The sequence below is a fragment of the Myxine glutinosa genome, chromosome 5, assembly GCF_964187855.1.
Source record: "Myxine glutinosa chromosome 5, kmMyxGlut1.1, whole genome shotgun sequence".
Lineage (NCBI taxonomy): Eukaryota > Metazoa > Chordata > Myxini > Myxiniformes > Myxinidae > Myxine > Myxine glutinosa.
In genome coordinates, this window is record NC_136265.1 from 35,095,276 (window position 1) to 35,108,408 (window position 13,133).

The following is a 13,133-nucleotide window of genomic DNA, read 5'->3' on the forward strand; positions in this document are numbered from 1 at the left end:
GCACAGATTGTGACGTCACTAAACACATCCCCCTACAATGCGATGCATTTTATGTCGTTCTCAAACGCAACTCATTCTTAGGAATGAAACACTACATTTTTCCCGACACCCCTCACCTACAGCTTCGGCCAATAGAAAGGCTCGATATTATTTGAAATTATCACCTTTTAAAGAAATTCTATCGTATCACCAGGAATATTTTCAAATTCGAAGGCCTCAACCCGGAAGGACATCTTATAATCCTGTGGAAGTCGACGTAAAAAAAGATTTGAAAATAATGCGGAAGAACGAGTGAAGGAGAAGGAAGAGCTTTGTTACCCTCGGCTCTTCGAGCTGGTACACGCAAGAGTTGGTTTGCTCGTAAGTGAGTGTGCTCTGACTGACTTTATCATTGTAAGTCGCATATTTGAGGAGGAAAAGGGGGATTTCGGTGGAGCGTGTCGACATGTTTTATTCCGGATCGATGTTTATCTGTGTAAACTCGGTCGCACACTTGGTATTCGGCAGAATAGCAGGATTTCCGCTGTTAGGCTTCGTCTCCGATTTACCCCACGGCATTGTGGGTATAAACTGCCCCATTCCCTTCTCCCTCTCTGGAAGAGAAGAGAGCGTGGTTATATGTTTTCCCCACCCGCCAGACAGCCAGCTGTCTGTGCAGAGCCGGGGACGAACAAATGTCGACTGAGCTGTTCTGTTATTTTATTAATTTCTTTATTTAGTATACATGGTCGAGGCTCATGAAAGAGCGAGTACACAGCACGGATCAGGAAGTCATAGACAAAAACAGGACGGATAAACACGCATGCATTGGGAAGGAAACTCGAAGGAGGAAGAATTTAGAAATCGGAAGGAGGAGGGCTTTGGGTAGGGGCAACGAGGGCGGAGAAGATCATGGTTTGAGATGGTGGTGAACAGCTGTCTTGAAGACCTGGAGGGAAGAATGAGATTGAAGAGGATGTGGAAATTGATTCCACAGATGGGAGAAAAGAGGAACAAATGAGTGGAGGAGAGCGCAGTGATCCTGGATTTAGGTCGTTTCACCAGAAGGGGGTTCATGTTGGACTGGGTGAGCCCTGCAGAAACCTGGGGGGGGGGGTGAACAGAGTAGAGGGTGCAAGACCAGAAAGGAGGTGGTGGAGGATAAAGAGACCACCGACCTCTGCGATGGCGGAGGGATAAGCCTCGAAATGTTTTGTGCTCTTCTTGCCTTATTCTTTGGATTTCTCTTGATTGCTTCTTTTTTGCTCCTCTGCATCAAGAAGTCACATTTTTCACTTTGAAAATGCAGCTTCTGATTAATTTTGTGTCCATGGCCTGGAGAAAGAACGGATCAATTTATGTGAAAAGACTTAGTTTTTTAAATCAATTTTTGGTCGGTGAATCAATGATGAAATGTATTTTAAATTGGGATTGTATGTCATGGTTCCCGACGATGGGGCGACCAACGATTACAATTGCACCGGCGCTGCGTATAGTCCATGTTGCGATAAACATTCGTATGATATGGCATGATTAAAAATTAGAATGACATGGCGTGATTAAAAAGAATGGCACGATAAAAAGTAGTGTGATATGGCATGATTAACAAGGATGGCATGATAAAAAGTAGTGTGATATGGCGTGATTAACAAGGATGGCGTGATAAAAAGTAGTGTGATATGGCATGATTAACAAGGATGGAATGATAAAAAGTAGTGTGATATGGCATGATTAACAAGGATGGCATGATAAAAAGTAGTGTGATATGGCGTGATTAACAAGGATGGCATGATAAAAAGTAGTATGATATGGCATGATTAAAAAGAATGGCATGATAAAAAGTAGTGTGATATAGCATGATTGAAAAGAATGGCACGATAAAAAGTAGTGCGATATGGCGTGATTAACAAGGATGGCATGATAAAAAGTAGTGTAATGTGGCATGATTAACAAGGATGGCATGATAAAAAGTAGTGTGATTATGGCGTGATTAACAAGGATGGCATGATAAAAAGTAGTATGATATGGCATGATTAAAAAGAATGGCATGATAAAAAGTAGTGTGATATAGCATGATTGAAAAGAATGGCACGATAAAAAGTAGTGCGATATGGCGTGATTAACAAGGATGGCATGATAAAAAGTAGTATGATATGGCATGATTAAAAAGAATGGCATGATAAAAAGTAGTGTGATATAGCATGATTGAAAAGAATGGCACGATAAAAAGTAGTGCGATATGGCGTGATTAACAAGGATGGCATGATAAAAAGTAGTGTAATGTGGCATGATTAACAAGGATGGCATGATAAAAAGTAGTGTGATTATGGCGTGATTAACAAGGATGGCATGATAAAAAGTAGTGTGATTATGGCGTGATTAACAAGGATGGCATGATAAAAGTAGTGTGATATGGTGTGATTAACAAGTATGGCATGATATTGTACGATTAAAAAGTATGGCGTGATATTGTACGATTAAAAAGTATGGCATGATATTGTATGATTAAAAAGTATGGCGTGACATGGTGCGATTAAAAGGTATGGTGTGATGTGGTACGATTAAAAAGTATGGTGTGATGTGGTACGATTAAAAAGTATGGCGTGATATGGTGTGGTTAAAATGTATGGTGTGGTTAAAAAGTAGTGCAATATGGTGTGATTAAAAAGTGTGGTGTGAAATGGTACGATTAAAAAGTATGGTGTGATATGGTATGATTAAAAAGTATGGTGTGAAATGGTATTATTAAAAAGTATGGTGCGATATGGTATGATTAAAAAGTATGGCGTGATACGGTGTGATTAAAATGTATGGTGTGGCTAAAAAGTATTGCGTGGTGAAAAGTAGTGCAATATGGTGTGATTAAAAAGTATGGCGTGATATGGTGTGATTAAAAAGTGTGGCGTGAAATGGTACGATTAAAAAGTATGGTGTGATATGGTATGATTAAAAAGTATGGCGTGATATGGTACGATTAAAAAGTATGGTGCGATATGGTATGATTAAAAAGTATGGTGTGATATGGTGCGATTAAAATGTATGGTGTGGTTAAAAAGTATTGCGTGGTGAAAAGTAGTGCAATATGGTGTGATTAAAAAGTATGGCGTGATATGGTATGATTAAAAAGTATGGCGTGACATGGTGCGATTAAAAAGTATGGCGTGATACGGTGTGATTAAAATGTATGGTGTGGTTAAAAAGTATTGCGTGGTGAAAAGTAGTGCAATATGGTGTGATTAAAAAGTATGGCGTGATATGGTGCGATTCAAAAGTATGGCGTGATATGGTGCGATTAAAAAGTATGGCGTGATATGGTACAATTAAAAAGTATGGTGTGATATGATGCAATTAAAAAGTATGGCGTAATACGGTGCGATTAAAAAGTATGGTGTGTGGTGAAAAGTAGTGCAATATGGTGCAATTAAAAAGTATGGCGCGATTAAAAAGTAGTATGATATGGCGAGGTAAAAATTAGTGTGATTATGGTGCGAATAAAAAGTGTGATTATGGCACAATTATAAAGTATTGTGTCATAAAAAGTGTGATTTTGGTGCGATTAAAAAGTAGTGCGATATGACGCGATAAAAAGTAGTGATGTGTCGCGATAAAAAGTAGTGCAATTATGGCACGATAAAAAGTAGTGTGATATGGTGCGATTAAAACTTTTGATGCAATAAAAAGTAGTTTTTTTTTTTGTTTTTTTTTGTATACAAGATCGAGGCTTTTGTAAGAGCTAACATTGATCACAAAAAGACAAACTGACACATAAAACATGATATTGGGAGTGGGAGACAAGATGGGGAGAGAGAGGGAAGCACACAAGTACAACATTTGAGAGCAGGGAGATCTGTGGGAGGGATGAGGCATGGGAGGGGGGGGGGGGGGGGGGTTGGGGTGGGAGAGGTATACAACACATGGACACTGATATGACTTCCAGGAAAGAATTTGGTATTTCAAAAAAGTGGAATTGGGGTGAAATTAGCAGGGACAGAAAAGATCAAGGTTTTGGATGGGGGAAGATAAGAGATGATGGTGAACAGCTGTTTTAAAGACCTGGAGGGAGGAGTGGGATTGAAGGGAGTGGGGGAGTTTGTTCCAGAGGCGGGAGAAAAGAGGAATGAAAGAGTGAAGGTGAGCAGAGAGTCTTGATTTTGGCAGTTTAACCATAAGAGGTTTGCAGGCAGATCTTGTGCGACCTGTAGGGATATTTGGGGGACAGAGCACAGACAGAGCTGGGGGAGCAAGGCCAGAGAGGAGTCGCGATAAAAGGAGTGATATGGTGTGATAAAAAGTGGTGCGATTATGGCGCGATAAAAAGTGATGTTATTATGGTGCGATTAAAAATTATTGTACGATAAACATTCGTGTGATATGGCGTGATAAAAAGTAGTGTGGTATGGTGCAAATATAAAGTATTGCTTGACATAAAGTAGTGCGATTATGGTGTGATTAAAAAAAAATTGCATGATAAGAAGTAGTTTGATTATTGTGCGACTAAAAAGTACGATCCGATAAAAAGGAGTGTGCTTTTGGCACGATAAATATTGGTGTGGTTATGGTGCGATAAAAAGAAGTGCGATATGGCACAATGAAAAAGTATTGTGTGATTAAAAAGTAGGGAAATTATGGCGCGATGAAAAAGTATCATGCGATAAAAAGTTGTGATATTGCACGATAAATATTAGTGTGATTATGGTGCAATTAAAAAGTATGGTGCGATTTTAAAACGTACAGTGTGATAAAAAGATGTGCCATAGCATTTGTGTTAGATGATGCAAAACATTTCACCTGCACCCCTACTGCATGCCCGAAACAGATCTATTCGTCATGTTATCTAACATCCAAGGGAAACCTTTGATCAAACGGTTAGTTTGATTCAAACGGAATTCGGAATTATACAAACGGATTCAACATATATTATAATGGATACGTTTTTTTCGGCAGGTGAGGCATGTGGTTACGCGAGGAGGGAGCTCTTGATGGAACCGCCATGGCCTGATGTTCCGGTGGAATGGCGAGTCCTTTCTGGCCAAACTGACCAGAGCAAGACCTGCTGCCTCCACCTTTCCACTTCTGTTATTGTCACAGATTCATTTCTGCCTGTGGTAACCGACAGCGAATTGTCCTTGAATCCTCCTTTTAAAAGATATGTGTGTGCTTCCTTTTGCTCCATTTATTTTGCATGATGTTGAGTGAAGGCGCATTGATTTGATATGCCGTCACCCCGACAAATGTATTGCTCAATACATTGGTGTCTTTGGATACGATCCGTACATTTGTAATGCGAGACTTTCCAAATGAGGTAAGCAGCACAGAAACCTGAGCAACGGGGGTAATAAGGGCAGCCAAACATATATCGTGTGTGCGAGATAAGCATTGGTATCTGAAATGGCTCACAAAGCTTCTGAAAGAAGCCAAACGTCGATGATGCCGTCATTACCAATATTCAGGCAGCTTTCCCAGAGAGAGAGAGACACCGTATGGGTGGTATGGGTGCTTCTTTACACCAATGGGAATGCCTTTAATGGCTTGCGGACTTCCTCACCGGCCACAGTCAACGTTTGGCCCTGAGTGGATGTCTCTCATCTCCCCTTCCTGTTCAGGCTGTAGTTCCTCAAGTTAGTGTTCTGGGCCCTGTTCTTTTTCTGGTCTTCATCAATGATCTCTCTGACTCTCTGAAAAATCCTCTCTATCTCTCTGCTGATGACTCCACTCTCTGCCCCTCCATACCTCATCCCTCAGATCGGCAGGCAGCAGCCTCCTCACTCTCTGCAGACCTGGACAAAATTGCAGACTGGTCAAACAAGTGGAACATGTCTTTCAATCCTGACAAATCTCACACTCTCACTTTGTCTCTCTGAAAATACCATCTGCACAACCCTCCCATCTACTTTCTCAACAATCCTCTCCATTAAGCTCCTTCACTCAAGCTTTTGGGTCTCACTATCTGCCATGATTTTTCCTGGGAAAACCACATTTCCAAGCTGGCCTCCAAAGCTTCATTCATCCAGCCTCCTCTTTCACTTGCAGCCGAAATTTCCTCTTTGCCTTCACCCAAAACTATTCTCGCCACCACCCCACACATGACGGCTGTTGCAGGTTATCCAGTCTGAGAATCCTGAGGCATCCATTTTGCTGAGGTTGTGTGCACACGACAATAATTTCCCCTTCATGTCCATTCATGGTCTTAAACCCCTCCAAGTCAGTAGCCTCCTCCTCCCCCATATGCTCACCCTTCGTCCCGCCCCTTCTCAGCTTCCACCTTGTCCTGCCCCCTCTCTACTTCTCGCCTGCTCCTCCCCCTCCTGGCTTCGTCCCTGCCGCTCACCCTCCCGGCTTCACACCGGGAGGCTTCCCTCCTGCACCCTATCCTTGGGTCCAATCAGCAGCTCCTCATCCCCATGTCCAATCAGCAGGTCCTCATCCCCTGTCCCTAACTAAGTGGACCTCTAACATTCAAGGCCTCCACTCCAACCTGCCAGATCTCTCAATCCAGCCCACTGCTGACATCATCTGTTTCACAGATTCCTTCCTCCCACAGGACATGTCTCTCACTGGCTGTGGTTTCCTCCGGTTTGAACAACCTGAACCCCCTTTTTGCACTGCACATCAAGAACTCTATTTCTCACTCTCCGTCTACTGCTCTTGCACACCCCAAACCCTAGGATTACCTCTGGCTGCGAATTTCCCTCCGCTCCCACCTCTTGTTTGTCTGTGTGTTTTACCGTCCTGCCAACAGTGACGACTCCATGTACATCTCTCTCAAACCACATGGACTAACTTTTATCCACTCATCCCAACTCTCTCTTCCTCATACGTGGTGATTTCAATTGTCACCTTGCTAATTGTCTGGGTGTTGGTCCCTCTCTCACCACCACAGATCTGTGCTAGCTCTAGCCTGCCAGCTGATAGCACCACAACATCTATCTTGCTATCCTCATCGCCACTTTCCAGCAAGGATAAAAAGAGACTGTATCGTTTGTGTATCTCAGTTCGGTTTCCCTCGTTACAGCCTCTTTCTTTTGGGGCTCGATGGAAAGAGAAACTGCCTTCTGGGTCTCCCTCCCATCCGCAATGGTCTGCAATGTATGTTTCACCGATTGTTAAAAGGACTGGTGATATTGCTTGGAGACTCGCCCATATGGTGTTGCCCTCCAATGTTTTATTACATCGTTTTAATGAGGATAATTCAGTGGAATGCCCCTTTTGTATGATTTCTGAAGACCTTTTCCATGCTTACGTAGATTGTGCAAGACTCTTTCCCTTCTTTGGTTTTTTATCAACTTTTTTTAATCGTATGAACTTTTCTTTTTCTACACGTGTTTTTATCTTTGGAACACCACTTAGTTATAAAAAACGCTCTGAGACTGCTCTTGCTAATTTCTTAATTTCTATTGGAAAATTAGCAATCTACAAAACAAGAAAAGCAAAGCTCCTGGCAAATGCTGATATTTTATGTGATGTGGTAATTGTGTTTAAGGCTCTAGTCATGGCAAGGTTACGCATGGAATTTTCTTTTTTCCAAATGAAAGATGATTTACAAACCTTTGTGGAAAAATGGTGTGCAAAGGGTGGGTTTTGTAAACTTGATCATGGTTTGTTAAGTTTTTTATTTTAGTGTTTGGTGTTTTTATTGTTGTTGTTTGGCTGCACATGTTTTGAATTGTGGTGACTTTATTATTTGCATGACTTGTATGGGTTTCTTACCTTTATAATAAAAGAGCTTCAAAAGTCTCTCACTAGCCATGGCACTTCAGCAAAGGACTTCTGTGACTACATGGGACTGACTCAATTTGTAAACTTTCCATGCCGGATTTCTCCCAATGGTAAATACTCCCTCCTGGACTTGGTGAGCATGATATCTCAAAAAGTTGTGGACGAGTTATGCCAAAACTTGGTGGATGAGTTGGGTAGGTGACAAGAACAAGTTGACTTTAAACCATCACTCTGGTGCTTTGCAAGCATGGCGCCCTCCAGAAGGATTAAAAGTTGGGCATCTCTGACAACCTGTGTCCCGCTCCTCCGTGGAGTGTAGTGTAAAGCTGAACGCCATACCTGCTAATTTATTGGTGGATATTAAAGATATCACAGTACCTTTCAAGAGTAGGCCATCACTTGCCAGCACCCTGTCTAAATTCCAGTCGCCTGCCCCTAACTACTGCCAATTTATGTGCAAACCAAGAATGTTTGGGTTTTAAAAGTTGATGTACTTGGAGTAAGAGCTGTTCATTTATGGCTGCTGTTAATTTAAGTTGTCTACTTTGCCTTTCAGATGTCTGCTAAAGTTTACCCAGAACCACCATCTTCAACGGGTTCGAAGGATGTCTCAACCCCACTACTTTCACCACCGATTCAAGTAAGTGCACTGGGACGCCATAGCACTTGTCCCATGTTGCACAGGTCTCCTCATGGTGCTGAAACCCCCACCATGATTCACCATTGCTCCTCTGCACCACTCCTGATCTCGGCTCATCCAAGCACAAACTTACCTTGTGGCACCCGCAATTTCTTTCCTACCAATGGATGTGTCGGTGAGACAGCTAGTCCGGCTAGACGACACTCGGCCTGTTGCGGGCATTGCCCCATGAATTCTCACCACCTCACTGCACTTCCCGGCACGGTTGCTCACCCAGGCCACCTCCCATTGGGGCACTCACACTGTGCACACACAATACCTCCCCAGCACTGGCAGTGTGTGAACTGCCTGCAGCAGGTGTGTTTGCTGCTCTGTATTCCTCCTGCATTGCTTTAGTCAGAAACAAAATTGAAGATGTTTGTCTTCACTTTAAATTTGTGTCTGTGCTTGTGACCCTTCTGTCATAGAGCATGGAGGTGCTTTGTGACCCTAGCAATGATGCCAGACGGGTAGCGGAGCCTGATGGACATGCCAACAATGTTTGGCCCAATGTGCCTTTACCAGAGATCCCCACCGAAATGCCTCGGTTGGTAGAAGGTGGGTTTCTTTCAGAAACACTTTTCTTCTTCCAACTAGTTGTAGTGATGGATCTATTTTTTTTTCTTGGTTTTTTTTTTCATTCACTTATTCCTTCATGCATGATCACTTTAACCTCCTACGTTGAATGTTACGAAGTGTAATGTGTCCCACAGTGCTGCCAGGCAGTCATCCTTCCCCTGCAGCACCTCCAGTGCAAACTGACAGCCTAGCACCCATCGGTGTCTTCTGGGACATTGAGAACTGCCATGTGCCGAGTGGGCGGTCTGCGATGGCGGTGGTGCAGCGTTTGAGAGAGACCCTTTTTCCTGGGCATCGTGAAGCCGAGTTTCTTTGCGTCTGTGACATCAGCAAAGAAAAGCGAGAGGTCATCCAAGAGCTGAACAATGCACAGGTCTGTTTCGAGCCCATTGATTCAGATACGACAGTCGTCCAGTTTTTATGCAGCACGCACGAAGCAAAATGGTTTCACAGTGGTTAAGCAAATGGTTCACTTTTTCTGTCTGTCTACAAACGTCGGTTTTTGATCAAGGGTGTGTAGGTGCACTACTTAAACTCTTAAAGGGAAATCCAAACTCAAATATTTTGATGCCTCCACCCCCAAAGGTGGCCAGAGGCATTATGTTTTCGGGTTGTCCATCCGTACGGGTTAAACCTTGTTTTTCTCAGCAACCACATGTCTGATTGAGACAAAACTTTCAGGTTGGAGGGACAACCATGTAGAATGTTTTTATGATAATTGTGACGTCATAGGTCATGTGTTATGGCAGCCATGTTGGATTAAACACAAACAATTAAAAAAATATTTCTCGGAAACTGCTGAATGGAAAAATTTGAAACTTGGCACATTGTCAAGTATTCCCAATGCGGAACAAAAGCATGATAATGGAGACATCATCGGTGAAGTGGTATACCATGCATAAATGTTTTAATCGAATGCCTTATCCTAAAAATCTGAAATTGCATGCACATGATCTATGACCCATTTGTATTGAAATATTAAATTTATGACATCATCGGTCACACATGGTTTGGCAGCCATTTTGGATTAAAGGAAAATATTAAATAATTATATCTCTGAAACTGCTTATATCTCGGAAAACCCAATTGATGCAAAACTTTACAATTGTCATCTAACATCATTGCTACATATAATTTGAAAATTATGTAGGCTACATCGTTTGGAAGCCATCTTCGACAGAAAAATGAATCTTATCCGATCAGCACAAAACTTCACAAACTCGATCCCCTACCCATAAAAATGCAGAGTGTACGTTTTTGATGTCATGTGTCACGTGGTTTGGCTCCAATATAAACTTGAAAGCCGATATTTAGAAAAAAAATCCCTTCTCCAAAAACTGCTTCAACGCTCGATGTGAAACCTGTTCTGTCTGGTAAAATGTGATCCTTCAAAACAGTTGGTGATTTAAATCAAACTTGTTTATTTTTAGGACAGTCAATGAGGACATCTACCCGTTGTCACGGGAAGGGACTACGCAGAGGCATATTGGCGACAGTCACATTGGTCTAGTTTTTTTTTCTGAAAACCTTTGAAAATCATTAATCACGGTCTAATTTGAAGGGAATTTTTTAAAAGAATTTTTGTTGCCAATCGTAGAGTGCCGGAAAAGCCCTAAAGTCGATTTTCGCCAGTGATATTCACTGAGATCCAAATGGCGGTTTACATAGAGAAAAGGTGCTTTTCGAGCTTGGATTCCGATAAAGAATCCACCGTCATTAGCAGCTCTGAAGGTTCTCACGATGTTTAAACTGCTCAGTGGGATTTTGAAAAAACTATTGGAGACAAAATTATTGATGGAAACACTTTGGGGGTAATTATGGATACTTTACGGTTATGCCGGTCACATGTTCACTACAGAATGGCATGTTTTGTTTTTCCGTTCAATTGACAGTTTATCAGGGATTTAGTATTTTTTATATATATTTTTTATTTCTAATTTTTTTGAAAAAGGTGGAGGCTCGTGTAAGAGCCAACATTAATGACTAAAAAACAAACGGACACAAAAAACATATAATAAAGAGAGCGGGAGACAAGATGGAAGAGAGAGAGAGGAAGCACACAAGTACAACAGGAGAGAACAGGGACATTGAGAGATCTGTGGGAGGGAGAGGGCTTGAGGGTGGGGCATGAGACGGGGGCAGGGGTGGGAGAGGTATAAAACAAATGGACACTGCTAGGACTTCCAGGAAAGAAGTCGGTATTTCAGAAAAGTGGATCTTGGGTGAATTAACGGGGGTAGAAAAGATCAAGGTTTTGGATGGGGGAAGATAAGAGATCGTGGTGAACAGCTGTTTTAAAGACATGGAGGGAGGAGTGGGATTGAAGAGAGTGTGGGAGTTTGTTCCAGAGGCGGGAGAAAAGAGGAATGAAGGAGTGAAGGTGAGCAGAGAGTCTTGATTTTGGCAATTTCACCAGAAGAGGATTGCTGCCAGATCTTGTGCGACCTGTAGGAATATTTGCGGGACAGAGCACAGATAGAGCTGGGGGAGCAAGGCCGGAGAGGAGTTGGTAGAAGACTGAAAGACCACCAACCTGCCTGCGGTGAGTGAGTGAAAGGCCCTCAGAGTCAGCTTCATCGCGGGAGATTCCAATAATTCTGAAAGCTTTGGTTTCAACAGCGTGAAGTCGAGCTCGGTGTGAGGCAGGAGCACCAGCCCAGTGGGGAGAGCAGTATTCCATCAAGCTGTGGATGAAAGCCTTGTATGTGGTAAGGAGCTCAGGTGTGCCAAGGAAGGACTTCGCACGTCAGAGGATGCCCAGTCGCCGACTGGCTTTGGAGGCCAGCTTTGAAATGTGGTTTTCCCAGGAAAGATCATGGCAGATAGTGAGACCCAAAAGCTTGAGTGACAGAACTTCTTGGAGAGGATTGTTGAGAAAGTCGATGGGATGGTTGTCCAGAAAACATGAATCAGAACACAAACCTGCAGTTTAGCAGTACTTTTGGCAAATTGTACAAAATCTTGCCCTAACCACACATGAGCAGAGAGGAGATTCTCCATTCCAAAAAAGGAAACTTGTTGTTTAAGGACAACATAAAGGACACAAAGACCAGGCATGAAGAACAAATGCAACGTGTTAAATAAGGTTCAACACATTGCATTAGTTCGTGTTTAACCTTTGAAAAAGATGCTGCATCAACGGCGGTAAACTTCCGGAAAAAGTCTTTTTTTACAATCTTTATTTTGTTTTAATTGATTTATATATTTGTAAGCTGTAGAACACAAATCGCCTTATTGGCACTTTCAAAAACCTTCCGTTTAGCGGTGCTTGGGCAAAACATTCCGGCATATTCCATCATCTCACCAAATCAAATTTGCTTTTCTCAGAACCTTCCCGTGTCTTTTCTTCTCGAGACTTCATGGCGTAAAGTATTCTCTGAACTCTCTAGTTTGCATTAACTTATGAGTGCAGGTTCTGACGTCTCTTTAAACATTTTGTAACACGTAACATGCACCATTTTTGTGTGTTGTGCATAGTTGCACAAATGGCCTGTTTACATTGCATTTACTTACCAGACATGCTCGGTGGTTTCATCCATCCGAGAGTCAGGATTCTGGCCTTGTCATATATTGCTCGCTTTTCATGGGGTGAGGACAGCTTGACTATTTCAGGCTGTGCAGTGGAAATGGGGCAAAAGCGACTGCATTGTTTTTTTCAATTGTTATTTCTTTATTTATTAGCAGGATCTAAGGCTGGTGGAGGAGCTGTAAGACGAACCATGCACATTGCGCAATCATGCAGACGAATGCATTATATAACACTAGATTTGATTTAAGGCGAATATGACCACTGACGTTGGAGAGGGAGGGGTGGGGAATGCAGTGGTTGGTTGGAAGGGGGTGGGGTGGGGAGGGGGGGGCGGGGTAGCGGGTAGGTAGTCACCAAACTTGGTAGTTACGATCACCACGTGGCAAGAAGGTGCGAGAGCAGTATAATTTTTGACCCTGTCCCCTGGAGCAGGGTCAAAAGGTCAAATACCAAAAAAATGCAATTACAGGCACATTTTAAAACATTAAAAAAAATAGAATATTTTTAAAACTCAAAATTTGATAGTGTCATTCCTGGTGGAACGTTTTGTCATCTTTCAACTTTTCTTTGGGTGGGAAGCGTGGGTATTTGGGATGGCACACCATCGATTCACTCTAGTTTTCTTTGCAAACCTGCCCAACATGGAGAAAA

At 42.5% G+C, this 13,133-nt stretch overlaps 1 protein-coding gene across 2 annotated transcripts in view; it reads left to right on the top strand.

Annotated features, from left to right (window-relative positions):
- Positions 1-256: 256 nt before the first annotated feature.
- The window catches only part of MARF1 (meiosis regulator and mRNA stability factor 1), a 109,958-nt gene continuing 97,081 nt past the window's right edge, over positions 257-13,133 (top strand). For both annotated transcript variants that reach the window (XM_068117391.2, XM_068117390.2), the window contains exons 1-5: positions 257-360; positions 4,924-5,084; positions 8,252-8,692; positions 8,803-8,932; positions 9,088-9,326. In XM_068117391.2, the coding sequence (XP_067973492.2) occupies positions 4,959-5,084; positions 8,252-8,692; positions 8,803-8,932; positions 9,088-9,326 (936 nt within the window). In that variant the 5' untranslated portion in view covers positions 257-360; positions 4,924-4,958. The remainder of the gene's footprint in view (positions 361-4,923; positions 5,085-8,251; positions 8,693-8,802; positions 8,933-9,087; positions 9,327-13,133) is intronic.